An 18,780-nucleotide genomic window follows, 5' to 3' on the forward strand; every position below is an offset into this window, starting at 1 on the left:
CCCACTTCTTCGCGGAGCGGGGAGACAGGGCGGAGAGGACGGTTCTGCGGCCACGGGAGGGCGTGAGGGGTGCATCTGGTCGGTGCGGAGGGCGTGGTGCTGTGGGAGGAGGGTGTGCGTGTGCGTGACGTGCTCCTTGGGGAGCTGGGTCTGGGGTGAAAGGCTCCAGGGCTGTCGCCGCTAACTCCGTTATTCTTCTGCAGACAGACAGTTTCCTGGGTCCCCAGGTACCCTTTCTGGATCTGCAGTGCTCGCCAGTCTGCCCATCCCTGCGTCCTGGTAGATGCTGGGGCGCTGCCCTGACCAGCACTAGCATTCAGAAAGAAGTTTCACGGATTAGCTCTTTGTGCCTCGCTTTTCCTCTGAAGGTTAGTGACTCATTTAGGAGGACAGCTTTGTTAGCGGTGGAGACCAAAAGCCAGATCTCCTGACTCCTAAGCTAGTACTTACCGTCTGCTTTTCCACACAAGTAAAAGAAGCTTTGTGTAAAAGATCCTTTTGAGAAATGACAACAAAGATAACTTAAAACAAAGACCTTTCCTTAAAGCACTGCTTTTTATAGCCTTCTTAGGAGTCACTAACTAAAGAATTTAGTAACGGTAGTAGGGGCATTGATAAACAGCTTATCCCTCAGTGTTCTTCACAACAGGTTTGGTGAAGGGTTAATATTCCTTCATTAGGTGTGTTGTTTTAATCAGGTTTGTCACTTAAATTTTTTGTGACCACCAAGGGAGACTTAAACTATTAAAAATCCATAGGAAGCAGCTGAAACCAGTTTGGCTCAGTGGATAGAGCGTCAGCCTTCAGACTCAAGGGTCCCAGGTTCGATTCCAGTCAAGGGCATGTACCTTGGTTGCGGGCACATCCCCAGTAGGGGGTGTGCAAGAGGCAGCTGATCGATGTTTCTAACTCTCTATCCCTCTCTCTTCCTCTCTGTAAAAAATCAATAAAATATATATAAAAAATAAAATAAAATAAAAATCCATAGGAAGCAAATATTTATATTAACCCACTAAACATTTTATGCCCCAAAGCTATCTATATATATAAAAGGCTAATATGCTAAGTGTCCGACTGTCCAACCAGTCACTATGATGCACACTGACCACCAGGGGGTAGATGCTCAACGCAGGAGCTGCTGAGCTGCAGTGACTTGGCAGTGGCGGTTCTTGGGTGACACACCCTGAAACCAGAGAGGAGGCAGCCCGATTCCTCACGGGCCTGCACAATTCTACCTTCAGCCGGGGGTGTTGCTGGGGCACTGTCAGCCCAAATCTGGTTTACTGCACACCTATGTTTGCGTTCCACACCCTGTAAGACAGCAACTTTGCAGAGTGCCCTCTTGCACTCTGGGACCCCCTCGGTGGATGTCAGAGAGCTGGTTTTGGCCGGATCCCCACAGGCCAGGCTGAGGGACCCCACCTGCCAGAGGGACCCTGCTCACTCCACAAACGCGAGGGAGGGCAGGGAGGGACCGCGGGGAGGTTGGCTCTAGGGTATGTCAGGTCCATCTCGCCCAGTCCCGCCCTCCTGGCCACCTTCTAATTAATTTCCTTTCAATGTGCACGAATCCGTGCACCGGGTCACTAGTATGATTATATTAGAGTCAAATGGGTTGTCTTTCACCATTTCCCTCTACCTTCTGCAGGTCAAAGGGATATTGACATTCCTCCTATCTACTGGGGGGTGTGCTTCCCAGGGCAGGAGAAGTCAGGAGCTGCCAGGCAGGCCAGATCTTTCATGACTCCATTCTTCTTGTAACCCAGCATGTCTTCAGAGTTGCCTACACTTTTGCAAGAACACCAGAAAATGAACAAATCCCAGGTAAGTTGTTTGTTTGTCTCCACTTTATTTTACAATAGACTTTGTGTGATTTCAAAGAGTCCATATGTTAAGATGGGAAATTAGTAATAGATAAAAGTCAAACTTCACCGAAAAGGTAAAGTAACAGATCCCTAGTAGGGCCACCACTGGCCTGTAGATTTATACTGATTGTTAATATATATTAGAGTTTCCAGGTTGACTTGCAAGTATGTCTCTGATGTTTCTGATAACCATGGCAGAAAGGGAGGCACTTGGATACAGATAAGTTCTGTTCAAGACCCAATGAGTGCCTCAATCTGTTCCTCACTGGAAGCAAAAGGGTCCAAGAGGTAGTCCAAACAATCACTTTTATGATGGTCTTGTTTGTTCCTAGCATAAAACCTAGTATGTTTAGAGGTATGAATGGCCTGCATGCCTGTTGCGAAAACTCTCCATAACGATTTTATCTTAGCTGGGCTGTGTATGTAAGGCGTGCAGCAAATGGTTAAAAGTTAAGTTCTCCAGTAAATGTTTCTGGGTTTCGCAGTCAAATTTTATCCCATAGCATTCTGCCTTGGCTCTTCCCCTCCACTTTTTAGAACCTCCCCAGGTAAAGGTCACCAGTGACTTAACTGCAGTTATCTATCTTGAACAACAGCTACATTACCCTGCTGACTGCTTTCTCCTGGGACGTCTCCTTTGTCTTCTTCTCATACAGCTCTGCTGATGGCCCTCTTTTGGAGTCTTCCTCACCGTGTCCCTCCTTTAGTTCTAAGTTTTCATCCTTGTTCATTAGTCTTTTCATTTTATCTCTATATCTCATTGAAGAAATATGTAGATAGTTGAACAATACAGTTTATTGTTTTGGGTGCTTTAAAAATATATTAATTATCTTAATGGATATATGATACACATTTTCCCCCAACTCACCATTGTATGGCAACACTATAGTCTAAATCAGTGATGGGCAACCTTTTGAGCTTGGTGTGTCAAACTTCGCCAAAAAACTGAGCATAACTCGGGTAGTGTGTCACTTTGAGGATAAAACATTATTTCGCAAATGTTTCATCCTCAGGAGCAGCAAATGTTTCATCCTCGGCATGCGGCCGCCTTAGCGGCCGCGTGTCATCAGAAATGGCTACACGTGTCAGTGTTGACACGCGTGTCATAGGTTCACCATCACTGGTCTAGATACTCTATTTTATTGGTAGACACTTAAGTAATTTCTATTTTTCAGTAATATAAATAATGTTGCTGTGAACATCCTTTTCATTCTCTCTGCACAAACGCAAATGTATCTCCAGACTCTAGAGCAGAGCTTCTCAAGTGAGGTTCTTTGACCAGAAGCAGCAGCATAATCTGAAACTTGTTTGAAATAGATTCTTATGCCCCATTCCAAGCCTCATGGAAGAGAAATTCTGGGACGAGGCCCAGCAGTCATGTTTTAATAAGGCATCCATGGGATGCTGACCTACTACGTTTGAGAATCACTGCTCTAGGTCTTATGATTAATATTTTTGAATTGTAGAATTTGAGGATTTCTAATTTTTCTAGGTATATTAGAAGACTACTTTTCCTCCTTCCTCTCCAGATATAAAAAATTATTTCTACACTAATATATGAAAAATGTCACTGTTTAGTTTTCTTGTGTCTGATCATTGAAGTTGTGAAACTTTCATAAATTTATGGCTTTTCAGGTGTTCGCCTGAGTTTTGTAAGAATTCTCTTTTCTCAGTATGATTTTTTTCTTTTAACTTAATGGTATGCTTTCTGAAACTTTTATATTGTGATACATTCTTTTGTGTCTTCAGTTTTTTAATTCTTATTTTCCTTACCCCATGGGCCTAATGAAATTTTTCAATATTTTGTCTAAAAATACCAAATTTGTTTTAATATTTAGTACCATAATTCATCTGGAATCTTTAAAAGAGATGTGATGAAAGGATATAATTTTATTATTTTTTTAATCCTCACTTGAGGACATGCTTAGAGTGAGGAAGAGCAAGAGAGAGAGAGAGAGAGAGAGAGAGAGAGAGAGAGAGAGAGAGAGAGAGAGAGAAACATTAATGTGAAAGAGAAATATCGGTCGGTTGCCTTCCCTACGCTCCCCGACTGGAGACCAAATACACAACAACCCAGGTATGCAAACCATTTTGCTCATCTCTGAACAGTAATCATGTTAAGGATTAGTTCCATATATCTTTTTCCATGTTACCTAATTCTGAACATTTCACATTGATCAGAAATTCCAGGCATCAGTGTCATTTAAGGATGTGACTGTGGGCTTCACCCAGGAGGAGTGGCAGCATCTGGACCCCACTCAGAGGTCCCTGTACAGAGATGTGATGCTGGAGAACTACAGCAACCTTGTCGCAGTGGGTAAGGTCTGTTTACTAGGTAATTCTGAACGGCATTTTAAAATCCTCCCAATCATGAAGCATAGGGACAATCTATAGAGTTTAATGATAGTTAATATTGGAACTCAGGAATCAATGTTGATTGACCACCTGAGGGCACCAGGAAGATATTTGTGTTTCCCTCTCCAGTAAAATGTTCAGTGGCACCTCCATCGATCAGCTCCCGAGCTTCCTCCTCTTTTAGAGTCCCCGACATCTAGGCTTTCTGTCCAAGTCCTAAATTATTTCACTTTACAGGCTATTGTGTTACCAAACCAGAGGTGATCTTCAGGTTGGAGCAAGGAGAGGAGCCATGGATATTGGAGGAAGAATTCCCAAGCCAGAGGTTTCCAGGTGAGTTAGTGTGTACGTACAGATGGATATCAAGGGATTTGTTATTTTCCTTTGGTTAATCCAGAGGTTGACAACTTGGAAATATTTTTTCAAGAATACCTCTTTAGAGGTCCTAATCCTTGGAAATGACTGAGAATGCTGATTCCTGAATCAAACATCCAGATATCACTCTCACAAAAAAAAATGTTCTTTTTTATTTACTTTTTGAATTTTACTCCAATTTTTCCCCATTTCCATCTTTACACTGTTTATTTTAGTTACGGTATATTTTTCAGAACAATTTCAGTTGCTCACCTTACCTCCACTGCCCTACATTCCTGCTGTTATCAGGCATTCTTTCATACACTCTTTTTTTTCCCTCAAATAATATATATATATATATATATATATATATATATATATATATATATATATATATATATATATTAGAAGCCTGGTGCACGAATTTGTGCACAGGTAGGCCTGGCTGGTGATCAGGGCCAATTGGGGCCATCTCGCCCAGTCCTGATTGGGACCAGACCGATCGGGAGGAGAGCCAAGGGGAGGGACCGAGGGAGGTTGGCCTGCCCGATCGGGGCGGATCAGGGCCGACCTGCTGGGGGTAGGGACTGGCTGGGGGGAGGGACCACGGGAGGTTGGCCGGCAGCAGGAGGTTGGCTGTGGGAGCACACTGACCACCAGGGGGCAGCTCATGCATTGAGTGTCTGCCCTCTGATGGTCAGTGTGCATCATAGTGACTGGTTGACCGGTCGTTCTGGTCATTCCGGTCATTCGGTTGTAATGGTCGCTGAGGCTTTTGTATATATAGATATTTATTGATTTCAGAGAGGAAGGGAGAGGGAGAGAGAGAAACATCAATAATGAGAGAGAATCATTGATCAGCTGTCTCCTGCATGCCCCCCCACCGGGGATTGAGCCTGCAACCCAGGCATGTGCCCCTGGCTGGAATCGAACCTGGGACCCCTCAGTCCACAGGCTGGCGCGCTATCCACTGAGCCAAACCGGCTAGGGCTCTCAAATAATTTTTGAGTACATGCTATGTGCCAATCATTTTCTTTTTTTAATTAATATCTTTTATTTTTGAGATTTTACATATAAAATAAAGCATACAAATCTAGAGTATATAGCTCAATGAATTTTTATATAGTTATATGCCTGTGACCAACAGCCAAATAAAAAACATGGACGATTTTCATCATCCTAGAAGACCCCTCATATCTCTCCCCAGGCAGTCCCCTCCCTGCCAGGTGTGCTCATGGTTCTGATCTCTATTACCCATAGGTGCATTTGCCTTTGAATGTCAGACAAATGGAATTTTCCAGGATGTACTTTTTTGTCTGTCTTCTTTTAGCCACCGTGGTGTCTGAGATTCAGCTGCATAACTGTTCACTGTATGATAGATCCCCATTTGTTTATCCACTCCATTGCTGATGGAAACCTGTGTTGTTTCCATTTTTCTGTCTTGCTATTATGAGTAAAATTCTTTTTTTAAAAAAATATATTTTATTGATCTTTTACAGAGAGGAAGGGAGAGGGAGAGAGAGTTAGAAATATCGATGAGAGAGAAACATCTATCAGCTGCCTCCTGCACACCCCCTACTGGGGATGTGCCCGCAACCAAGGTACATGCCCTTGATTGGAATCGAACCTGGGACCCTTGAGTCCGCAGGCCAAGGCTCTATCCACTGAGCCAAACCGGTTAGGGCATGAGTAAAATTCTTGTACATATACCTTTTGTGGACATAACTCTTATCTTGGATAAAAGTATGTAGTAGGATTAACTCAACCTTAGGTTAGATGTGCATATTTCTTAACTTTTAGAAACTGCCAAATGAATTTTTATTTATTTATTTTTTATTTATTTTTATTTTATTATTTTTTTAAAAATATATTTTATTGATTTTTTTATAGAGAGGAAGAGAGAGAGGGATAGAGAGTTAGAAACATCGATCAGCTGCCTCCTGCACACTCCCCACTGGGGATGTGCCCACAACCAAGGTACATGCCCTTGACTGGAATCGAACCTGGGACCCTTCAGTCCGCAGGCCGACGCTCTATCCACTGAGCCAAACCGGTCAGGGCGCCAAATGAATTTTTAAAGTGGTTGAAATAATTTACCTTTTCATCAGCAATTGTCTTGCATTCTGGTGAACATGAGGAGTGTCTTTCTCATTTTTGAAGCCACACTTGTGGGCATGTAGTGGTATCTCCTTGTGATTTCTTTTTTCTTTTTCTTTTTCTTTATTGATTAAGGTATTACAAATGTGTCCTTATTCCCCCCCCTCCCCCCCGCCAGTCATTTTCTAAGAGCTAAGAGTATATTAGTGAAAAGTAATGTCTCTTAATGAGTTTATAAAAGTAGTGCTAATGGCCACAGGTACATGAAGAGATGCTCATCATCATTAACCATCAAGGCAATGCAAATCACAACCACAGTGAGATATCATATCACACCTGTTGGAATGGCTACCATCTAAAAGACAAGAGGTAGCAAGTGTTAGCAAGAATGTGTAGGAAAAGGAATTCTTGTGCACTGTTGGAGGGAATGGAATTCATTTAGCCACTATGGAAAACAGTATGGAGGTTCCTAAAAAATTAAAAAATATATTTACTCTGTGATTTACAAGTCAACTTCTGGGTATGTACCCAAAGGAAATAAAAACAGGATATTGAAGAGATAAATGCACTACCATATTTATTGCAGCATTATTCACAATATCCAAATACAGAAACAACCTGAGTGCCCATCAGTGGTTGAATGGATAAAGAAGAATGGATATAAGCTAAATATGCATACACACACATGCACACACACTGAAATATTTAGCTATTTGTGGACATCCTGCTGTTTGTGACAACATGAATGTACCTTGAGGCCATTGTGCTAAATAAATCAAAGGAAGACAAGTACTGTATGGTATCATGTGGAATCTAAAAAAGCCAAACTGTTGAAAACAGAGAATAAATGGGGGTTAGCAGATTATAGTGTGTGTAGGGATAGGCCAATTGTTGTTTAAGGGTACAACCTTGCAAAGAGTAGCAAATAAGCCCTAGAGATCTATATATAGGAGAATAGTATTGTTTTATAATCATCCAACTTGCTAATAGACTGGAACTTAATTATTCCAACTCCAAAAAAAAAAAAAAGAAATACTTATCTAAAGATAGAGGTGCTAATTATTGGTACAATGGCAATCATAGTACAGTATGTAAGTGTTTCAAAATAACATGTAGACCTTAAATTTACACAATGTTATATGTTAAATATATTTTAATCAAAATAAAGGGTTAAACACATACACAGATATTTGCATATATTAAATGTTTTGTGGGTAAAATCTCTCAGAGAAATCAGAGCAGGGTTACATTGATTGAGTGCACTACTTTAAGAAGAGTAGTTAGGGGAAACCTTAAGGAGATCACCATTAGAGCAAAAATTTGAATGAAATGATTCTATGAGCCACGAGGATTCCACCTCTTTTCAGCAGGGGTCATAGTAACTGGTAAGCCCACGGCAGGAATGTACTTGGTGTTCTTTGAGGTTGACAAAAGGAGGGGCAGGAGATGATTCAGGTAGCTATGATTCAAAAGATGGGAGTATCATAAGCCTTATTAAAGACTTCAATTTTATTCTTAATTTATTGGTGGATTTTTGGCAAATGAGCAACATCTGATTTATATAAGATCTTTTTCACCTCTGTTGAGAAAATATTGGGAAGAGCATAAGGGCATAGAGAGCTCATCAGGGGACCATTATAGTTTTCCTTATGAGTGACTATGGTTACTTAAACAAAATTGGAAGGCATAGAGGCAATGAGAAGAGTTTGGATTATCTCTGTATTTGGAAGGTGGGGCAGCGATAAAAGAACTAACATTTGTATCATCAGAGTAACAGAAGGGGAGAGGAGAGTGTTGTTGAAGTATTTAAATAAATAATGGCTGAAAACTTCTCAAATTTGGCAAAAGATATAAAACTACTCATTCAAGAATCTGAACTTCCAAGAAGATAAATCCAAATATATCCATGCTAAAGGCACATCATAATTAAATTTCTGAAAACCAAAGGAAAAAATCTTGAAAGTAGACATTGGAAAATAACATTACCTTTGGGAATGGCAGTGGATATCTTATCTGAAACCAGTGAGGCTAGAAGGAAATAGCACTTTTTTTTTTTTAAACTACTGAAAAAAAAAGCACTTTCAAACAAATTTTTTATCTTGGAAAATATATTCATTAAAGAGGTGAACTAAAGATATTATTATACAAAAGAAAACTAAGAGAAAATGTTATTAGCAAACCTACCTTAAAGAAGTGGCTAGGGGACATTTTCTAAATAGAAAGGGAATAACACAAGAAAGCTTGAAACTTCAGAGAAGAAAAAGAACATTGGAAATGGCAAAAGTAGGAAAAATGTGACAGTTTCCTTCTCATGAGTTCCTGAAGTCATTTGAACAAAGTTTATAATATGATTTGAGGAACTTAATACAATTATATTTTAAGTAGGAGGAAAGGGATTTTAGTTGAATTAAAGTTTTACATTTCACTTGAAGTGGATAAAAGTTGGTAGAACTTCTAGACATTAAATCAACAGTAGACACAGAAAAACTGAACAGGACCACCAGGGGATAGAAGAAATGGAACAATTCTTTAGAAACCCCAAACTATCAAAACTTAATTGATAGAACACTGCCCAACAACAGCAGGAAAGACATTCTTTTCAAGTGCCCATGGAACATTCAGAAAGATAAAACAACTAGAGGCATAAATAAACCTCAATAAATTTAAAAGAATTGAAATTCTGCTGAGTAACTTATGTTCTCTGACTATAATGAAATCCAACTAAGAATCAGTAACAGAAAGGCAAGAGAAAAATAAATACTTGGAAATTAAACAAGATATTTATAAATAATGCATGGATCAATGAAGAAGGCTTTCTCTCTCTCTCTCTCTATCTGTATATATGTATATATATATATATATATATATATATATATATATATATATATATATCCTCACATGAGGATATTTTTTTCCATTGATTTTTAGAGAGAATGGAAATGAGGGGGGAGAGACAGAGAGAGAGAAACATCAATGTGAGAGACACATTGATTGATTGCCTCCTACATGCACCCCAACTGGGGCAGGACTCAGCCTGCAACTGAGGTATGTGCCCTTGACTGGAATCAAACCTGAGAATCTTTAGTCTGAGGGCTGGCGCTCTAACCACTGAGCAAAACTGGCTTGGGCTCAAAAGAAATATTAAAAATGCATAGCACTGAATGAGAACACACCATCCTATATAATAAAAGGCTAATATGCAAGTAGACTGAATGGCAGAACAACCAGAACAACCAAACAACTGGTCTTTATGATGTGTGCTGACCACCAGGGGGTGTGCACGGAACATGACGGGCATCGACTGCGGTGGGATGGTGGAGCAGGTGAGCGGGGCACCAGACCAAGGCGGGGCGCTGGTCGCTGTCATCGGGGCGAGCCTCTGGTGGTTACTGAAAATTCTTTGTGCCCATGTGCCGTGGTCCCTCCCGGCACTCGCACTCGCTGCTGGCACCTGGCACCATCTCTGATTACCCCTCAGGGCTTCTCCACCTCCCCCTGCTCCTGAAGGGTGATCGGGGCTGGCACCTGCCTCTTGCACCCACTGCTGGCAACGGCCCTGCTTGCACCCACTGCCAGCGCTGGAGCCGCCACTCACACCCACTGCTGGCGTCTGGTGCCAGTCCCAATCGCTCAGCGCTGTCAATGGGTGCGAGTGGCAGCTGCCGGCCCCGATCGCCCCTGAGGGCTTCTCCACATCCCCCTGCTCCTGAGGGGCGATTGGGGCAGCAGCCACTGCTCGCACCTGCTGATGGTGCCAGCCCCACTTGCACCCGCTGCTGGTGCTTCCCCCAATTGCTCCACACCATCAGCGGGTGCGAGCGGGGCTGGCACTGTTAGCGCGTGGGAGCAGCAGCACGAGAGCAGGGCTGCTGGCAGACAGGAGACTGGGGCCACGGTGGGAGGGGCTGGGCAGGGGTGCGGAAGATGGGCCAAGACCTGCCCCTGTGCCCACTGCAGCCTCGCGGCCCACAGTTCCTTTCAAGGTGCACAAATTCGTGCACTGGGCCCCTAGTATTAATATATGTGGGAGGCTGCTAAAGCAGTTCTGATAGGGAAATTTATAGTACTCAAATGCAACTAATGATAAGATGAAAGGTTTCAAACCCATAATTAAATTTTTACCTCATGAAACTGGAAAAGAGTAAAGTAAATCCATAGCAAGTAGAAGGAAGAAAATTAAAATATTAAGAGCAGAAATCAGTGAAGTTGAAAATAGGAAAAAAATAGAAAAAAATAATGAAAAACCTGGTTCTTTGGGGAGAAAAACAGTAAAATTGATAAACTTCTGGCAATATTGACAAATCACCAATATCAAGAAAGAAATGGGGCCTTAGTTGGTTTGGCTCAGTGGATAGAGCGTCAATCTGCGGACTGAAGGGTCCTGGGTTTGATTCTGGCCAAGGCCCTATCTTCAGATACCATCACATCTGGGATTAGGGCTTCAACATATGGATTTGGAGGGGCATAATTCTGTCCATAACAAGCTCCTTGTAATTTAAGTCCTATTTTCTAAGGTAATTTTGTTGTTTTTATAGTTTTATTCCTCACTTCATTCAGCTCTTGCCTCCTTAGTTCCCTCTTTTGGATCTCCCAGTAGTCTGAGCTTATCTCTCAGAGCTGAAACATCATTTTAGCATTTTCCCACTGACAATAGGACTTTTTCTTTCTGGGAGTAATTTTATTTGTACTTAATTATGTTTAAACTAGAGGCCAAATGCACGAGATTTGTGCACTGGGGAGGGGGTCCCTCAGCCTGGCCTGCACCCTCTAGCAGTCCGGGAACCTTCTGGGAATGTCCATCTGCCAGCTTAGGCCCGGGGATCAGGCCTAAGCTGGCAGTCAGACATCCCTCTTGCAATAGGTTCAACATTCACAAAACCAATCAGTGTAGTCCAGCTTAGGTGGTGGGAGCCTCTCCCACCTCTGCTGCAGTCCGGGACCCCTCGCTCCTTACCACCTGCCTGCAGCGGAGGTGGGAGAGGCTCCCACCACCACTGCTGTGCTCGCCAGCCATGAGCCTGGCTTCTGGCTGAGTGGCGCTACCCCTGTGGGAGTGCACTGACCACCAGGGGGGCAGCTCCTGCGTTGAGCAGCTGCCCCCTGGTGGTCAGTGCACATCATAGCAACTGGTTGTTCCGCCATTCGGTCGATTAGCATATTACGCTTTTATTATATAGGATTCTGTCTCTTATTTTGCATGTGGTTGCCATAGTCTCCAGCTAACTTTTTCCATAGATTTTCTATATTTGAATATTTATGTCCTTACTTAGTGGTGACTGTGCTTAGTAGTATTCTGTATATCCTAGTTACGCTAAAGTCATGGGTTACTATAGGTAATTTTTTTGCTCTCCTTATATAGATCCTTATCATTCTTTTGGAGGATACCTGGAAGATTCAGGTTTAAGCAGTTGCTATTGTTCCTTAGACATTGGAAACAAAATGTATGTGTTCTAATAGCTAGTTTTCTCTCCCTTCTTCCACTATTCCAAGTTTTTTTCTTTTTGTCTATTTTCACCCGAATCCCCCAAAATAGAAAAATATATGTACTTGCAATTACTTTCATCCCTGGAGACTGGATAAGACATCAAAGTCAGCTACAACATAAAGCATTTGTATATAGGTCACATTCATAAGAAATGTGCTAATATTTATGTGTAAGATTAATTTTCTTATTTCTAGACATCTGGAAACCTGATTACATGACAGAGAGGAGCCAAGACAACCAGTTTCACCACGTGTGGAAATTTGTGTTCATGAATAACAAAACACTGATTAAAGAACAAAGTAATGTAATACGAAAACCGTATAGCTTGGATACAGATTTTTTTACTTCCAGAAAAATACTCTGTCAGTGTGACTCATGTGGAATGAGTTTCAACTATATTTCAGGATTGATTATCAATAAGAAAAACTATTTAGGAAAGAAGACTGATGAATTTAATGCTTGTGGAAAGTTACAATTCAATATTATACATGAGAAAACTCATACTAGAGAGAAAAGTGAATTTTTTAAAAATGGGAAAACTTTCAGTCATAATGAGGACCCTATTCAACATGAGAAGGTTCAAACTTTGCAGCGAAATTCTGATTTTAAAACATATCGAGAAACCTTTTGTGAAAAGGCAATATTTAATATGCACAAGAGAGATATCACAGATGGGAATGATTGTGAATATAATGAATATGGAAGAACATCCTGCGAGAACCCATCCTTCTTATTACATCAGATAATGCCTTTAAAGGAAAATCACTATGAATTTAGTGTTTGTGGGAAATCCTTATGTGTGAATTCTACACTTTTAAAGTCTCATGGGTCATATATGAAACACTGTGATTATAATGAAAATGGAAATAATTTCAGGAGGAAGTTATACCTCTCACAACTTCAGAAAACTCATAAAGGAGAGAAACACTTTGAATGTAACGAATGTGGGAAAACTTTCTGGATGAAGTCACACCTCACTCGACATCAGAGGATACATATAGGACAGAAAAGCTTTCAATGTAATGAATGTGGAAAAAAGTTTTGGGAGAAGTCAAACCTCACTAAACATCAGAGGTCACACACAGGGGAGAAACCCTATGAATGCAATGAATGTGAGAAAGCCTTCAGCCACAAGTCAGCCCTCACATTACACCAGAGAACACATACAGGGAAGAAACCCTATCAATGTAATGCATGTGGGAAAACTTTTTACCAGAAGTCAGATCTCACTAAACATCAGAGAACACACACAGGTCTGAAACCCTATGAATGCTATGAATGTGGGAAGTTCTTCTGTATGAATTCACATCTCACAGTGCACCGGCGAACTCATACAGGTGAGAAACCCTTTGAATGCCCTGAGTGTGGGAAATCTTTCTGTCAGAAGTCACATCTTACACAACATCAGAGAACTCACATAGGGGATAAACCCTATGCATGTAATACATGTGGCAAAGCTTTCTACCAAAAGTCTGTACTCACCAGACATCAGATAATTCATACAGGGTTGAAACCTTATGAATGTTACAAATGTGGAAAAACCTTCTGCTTGAAGTCTGACCTCACAGTACATCAGAGAACTCACACAGGGGAGAAACCCTTTTCATGTCCTGAATGTGGAAAATTCTTCAGCCATAAGTCCACCCTCTCTCAACATTATAGAACACATACGGGGGAGAAACCCTATGAATGTCAGGAATGTGGAAAAATATTCTATAATAAATCATACCTAACAAAACATAATAGAACACATACAGGGGAGAAGCCATATGAATGCAGTGAATGTGGGAAAACCTTCTGCCAGAAATCACAGCTGACTCAGCACCAGAGAATTCACATAGGGGAGAAACCCTATGAATGTAGTGAGTGTGGAAAGGCTTTCTGTCATAAGTCAGCTCTAATTGTGCACCAGAGAACTCATACAGATGAAAAGCCCTATAAATGTAATGAGTGTGGCAAATCTTTCTGTGTGAAGTCAGGACTTATTTTACATCAAAGAAAACACACAGGGGAGAAACCCTACAAATGTAATGAATGTGGAAAATCATTCAGTCACAAATCATCCCTCACAGTGCATCACAGGGCTCACACAGGAGAGAAGGCTTGTCAATGTAATGAATGTGGGAAAATTTTTTACCGAAAATCAGACCTTGCTAAACATCAGAGATCACACACAGGGGAGAAGCCCTATGAATGTAACATGTGTGGAAAATACTTCTCGCAGAAGTCAAACCTCATTGTACATCAGAGAACACACATGGGAGGAAAATTTTATGATTGAAATGCATATTAGAAATGTTGAGCCACAATTCAGCACCCACTACAACTCAGAGAATTCATGCTGTGGAGAAAGTTCTCTTAATATTCTGAATAAAGTCACCTTCATCCACAAACTAGCCTAATTTTACTCCAAAGTGATGATATGGGACAAACTAATAGACTGCAACAAAAGGAGGACAGTGTTGTTAAGAAGTAACATTCAATTGAATGTGAAGTAACTACTTGTATAAAACCCTACAAATTTTTTGATTTTGTAAAAGTTTTTAGCAAAAATTCCAAGTAGGTTGTGTCAGGATTTATATTTGGGGAGAAATCTGTCAATTTGAGACATATAGTTTGAAAATTTTGTTTAGATGTAATGTAGTATTAATAATTGTGTTTTTGTTTTGATGTCATAAACTGTAATTTTTAGATTTATATTGTATAATGTAAAGCTTTAAGACAAAACAAAAAAGACATAGCAAAATGAAGAAAGAGAATCACAAGAAGTTGCAATAATAGTATATAGAAATCTCCTGTGCCTTTTACCAAGCTTCTTCTAATGATTATATCCTACCTAACTATATTATGTTCTCAAGTAATTGAAGCCACCCTACTTCTATGTCAGATACAGATCATATTCAGATTTTCCCCATCTTTACATGCACTATATGTTTTTGTTTGTAGTTCTATGAAATTTTATCATTTTGAATAATCATCAGCATAGTCAGGTTACAAAATAAAAAAGAAATCTGAAATCAGTATTTCATCAGGTTTACAAAGGAATAAAGATTTTACCACAAGAAGTTCTCTTGTTTTAATTATACCCTTTTGCAACCCAAATCCTGGCAACCATTGAATATGAAGCTTTTAGAAAGCAGGGATAAGTTGAGTAATCAGGGCAATAGCATTAAATGTATATGTGAAGCATCCTTTGAATTCACAGGACTTATGTATGTATAAGTGGTACATTATAAAAACTATGTGTTTCAAAATGCATAATGGAACTTAATATAATTGCGAATAGGAAATAGGCATTCCTAGTTTAGTAGTAGTTACATCAGGTACATTCCCCATGTGTGTAGGGCCTGAAGCAATAGTTTAAAAGTGGGACTGCAAAGCTAATGTCAACCACTTAAAAATATGTATTCTGCATTGGGAGGTCTAGGTCCTAGTCTTATTGCCCCTTTCTTTTCTCATTCAGTTCATCTCAAGCCATGGGGTGCCTTGACTGCACATGTGTGATTACTCTAGCCTTCAGCCTAAATTTTGTCCAAACCCTCTGTAATCAGCTGCCCTCCAAGATAGGGTACAGGAGAGAAGCCAAAGACAGACTAGATGACACTCAGGGATATAGGTTGGGCTGTAAATTCAGGGGTCTGAGATACTGGGCCCTTAGAAACTTTTGACTATATGAGTAGAAGGGTTGAGACTGGAGTAGGGACAGAGTAGAGCTAGAACAGGGATGGATAGTGTAAAGGTGGTTTACTCAAGTACATCATTAAGCTACACAAGTAATCTAAGATTATACAATCTAGTGATTATAGATTACACAAATAGTCTAAACTTCCATCTTGGGAAACAAGAACAAATTAAGCGAAACAAAAATAATAAGGATCAAAGTGGAAATCAGTGAAATTGAAAACAAAACCTATCAAGAAAATTAATAAAACCAAAAGCTGGTTCTTTGAAAGTCAATAAAATTGTTAAACCTCTAACTAGGTTAACTGAGAAAAAGAGAAGACACAAATTGCTAATGTTAGAAATGAAAAAGTGGCCTAACCCCTTGGCTGTCTCTTGCACACCCCCTACTGGGGCTCAAGCCCACAGCCTGGGCATGTGCCCTGACCAGGAATCGAACCAGGGACCTCTTGGTTCATGGGTCGACGTTCAGCCACTGAGCAACACTGGCCGGGTTGGTTGGTTGCCTTTTTGTTTTGTTGGCAGTTTCTTTTGTGGTCAACAAAGCTTTTTAGTGTGATAGTCCCATTGACTTATTTTTGTCTTTATATCCCTTGAATTTGGGGTCAAATTAATAAAATCCTCTCCAAGACCAAGGTCCATAAGTTTAGTACCTATGTTTTCTTCCATGTAATCTATTGTTTCAGCTCTTAGATCTTGGATCTATTTTGAGTTAATTTTTGTATATGTATATACAGTAGTGCATCCTTATGGTTAGAGGGGAGACACCCACCATATGGTATAGGAAAGGGGTTAATTCAAGTGTGATTTCAGCCCTATGAAGCAATCATTGCCTTGGAGAAGGCCCCTAATCTTGATGATCCTGATTGGAGGCTCTCTGGAGGAAGAAATTTATAAATTTGATCAGAGAAAAGAACCCTCTGAAGTATACCAGTGAGTCGATGTGGATCCATGACTTTGGCCATCTTTCCTTCATTAGACCTTTAGAAATCTTACTAAGGTGGCAGACCCTTGAGTTTTTGTGGAATTTATATTCCACCCTCAGGTACACAAGTGTCTTGCCAGTGTGTCTTGACTAGTTGCTACATTTTGCACAATAGTTTCAATCAACATTATGTCATTAATGTAATGAACCAGCAAGATGTATGATGTAAGAGAAAGATAATCCAGATTTCTGTAGACCAGACTGATACAAGGATGAAGAGTTGTAAATACCATTCTTAGAGCAGTGAAGGTGTATTGCCGACCTTTTCAGCAGCAAGCAAACAGTTTATGATGGTATTTATTAACAGTTATAGAGAAAAAAAGCATTTGCCAGTAAATAGCTTCACACTGGGCCCCAAAGGAGGTATTGATTTGTTCTAGTAACAACAACCACATCTGGAGATGCCGTGACGAGTGGATTCACCACCTGATTAGATTTATGATAATCCACTGTCATTATCTAAGATGTATATGTATTCCGCACTGGCCAAGAAGGTAAGTCAAATGGAGATGTAGTAGGCCCCTGGATCTTTCCAGACCTTGATGGTGGCACTAATATCTGTTGTCCCACCAGAAATGCAGTATTGCTTTTGTTATATTATCTTCATAGGCAGAGGCAGTTTCTGTGACTTCCACATGGCCAGATTTGCTGTAACAGCTCTTACTTGGCAGGTCAAGGAACCATTGTGGGAATTCTGAAAATTTCTGGTGTTTCTATTCCAATTATGGATTTCACAATTGAAGGAACTACATTATGGGTGTGGGAAACCCACTGGGTTCACTGAGATAGACATTAGCTCAAACTCCATTGACCACTTGACCTCTATGAACCCCTACTCCGAAAGGTGTACTGCAGTGACTTTGGGTGACTAGGAATTAGCATAAGTTCAGAGTAGTGTTTGGGAATTCCCCAAAGTCTGATGATTTCCTTCTACCCAATGCACGGTCATACTAGTAAAGGGCTATAGGTTCTTTTGGGGAATGCTGGAGGAAGATTGACAGCATACATTTTGGACAGCGTAGTGGGTTCTTCCTCAAGAAGGAGACACTCTGGTTCTGTAAACTGACTCAATGCTGGGAGTTGATTGAGAGGCATGACTCTTTTTATGATTCAAGTCATACTTCTGCTCATTATATTTGGAACCCAAGTGGCACATCAGGGTCTCCTGGTCATGCACATTAGAGACTTACCCATTCTGGGCTTGTCACTAACACCTGTTTCCTTCCCCCGGTTAGATGTGGCAGGCAACCAGCACCAAGGGAGAGAGGCAGTCCTGAATAAAAAATTACTCAGCAGCTGCTAGGCATCAGCAGTTCCAGTTCTTGCTTTTGTAAGAAATGGTCTTGACTCTTAAGTTCTTTCACAGAATCATGACTTTTAAGTTCTGTCATGGGGTAAGTCAGCTACAGGCAGCCTGGGAAGTTCAGGGACTTACTGATGGGGGGCTTCCATCACGTCCTGGATGGCTCCCCAAAATTGTAACTGGGAAAATAACCCACAAGTCAGGCTGCTTGCTTCCACGGAAGTCAAACTCATGATACATGTTCTGGTTGAGAAGGAAAGAGGTTTATTCAGGTGTTGACAACCTGAGAAGATGGCAGCCTCATGTCTTCAAAACCATCTTTACATATCAGGCGTTTTTATAGGGAAGGAGAAGGAAAGCAAACAAAGAAACCAGGGGAAGAAGCTATGGATGTGCAGGCAGTGTCCTTGTTGGTTCCAATATGGATCTAATAATGAGCTGGTCAGTGCTAGCCAAATTCCTGCAGTTGGGTGACCTGCATCAGCTTGTGGTCAAGACCATTTCTTATACAAGCAGAAACTGGAACTGCTGATGCCTACAATATGCTTATAAGAAAATTGTCAGTATGTGAGCTCCTTTTATCAGTTTGTTAGTACATTTTATTCTAATTCCATTTCATGGTTAGTCAGAATAGTATAAAGTTTTTATTTCCTTG

At 40.7% G+C, this 18,780-nt stretch overlaps 1 protein-coding gene across 1 annotated transcript; it reads left to right on the top strand.

The window, feature by feature from the left end:
- Positions 1 to 319: 319 nt before the first annotated feature.
- On the top strand, positions 320 to 14,437 carry ZNF33B (zinc finger protein 33B). Its single transcript, XM_028156912.2, has 5 exons — positions 320 to 368; positions 1,649 to 1,824; positions 4,047 to 4,182; positions 4,458 to 4,553; positions 12,351 to 14,437. The coding sequence occupies exons 2-5, from the start codon at positions 1,768 to 1,770 to the stop codon at positions 14,435 to 14,437; spliced, it is 2,376 nt and encodes a 791-aa protein (XP_028012713.2). The 5' UTR covers positions 320 to 368; positions 1,649 to 1,767.
- Positions 14,438 to 18,780: the final 4,343 nt, after the last annotated feature.

Source organism: Eptesicus fuscus, chromosome 17 (assembly GCF_027574615.1).
Source record: "Eptesicus fuscus isolate TK198812 chromosome 17, DD_ASM_mEF_20220401, whole genome shotgun sequence".
NCBI classification, from domain to species: Eukaryota; Metazoa; Chordata; class Mammalia; order Chiroptera; family Vespertilionidae; genus Eptesicus; species Eptesicus fuscus.

Excerpts from the sequence above, each read along its gene's own strand:
- ZNF33B (XM_028156912.2), top strand. The coding sequence starts at position 1,768 with ATGTCTTCAGAGTTGCCTACACTTTTGCAAGAACACCAGAAAATGAAC. Across the intron at positions 4,183-4,457 it reads CAGCAACCTTGTCGCAGTGG|GCTATTGTGTTACCAAACCA; the intron begins GTAAGGTCTGTT and ends TTCACTTTACAG. Across the intron at positions 4,554-12,350 it reads CCCAAGCCAGAGGTTTCCAG|ACATCTGGAAACCTGATTAC; the intron begins GTGAGTTAGTGT and ends TCTTATTTCTAG.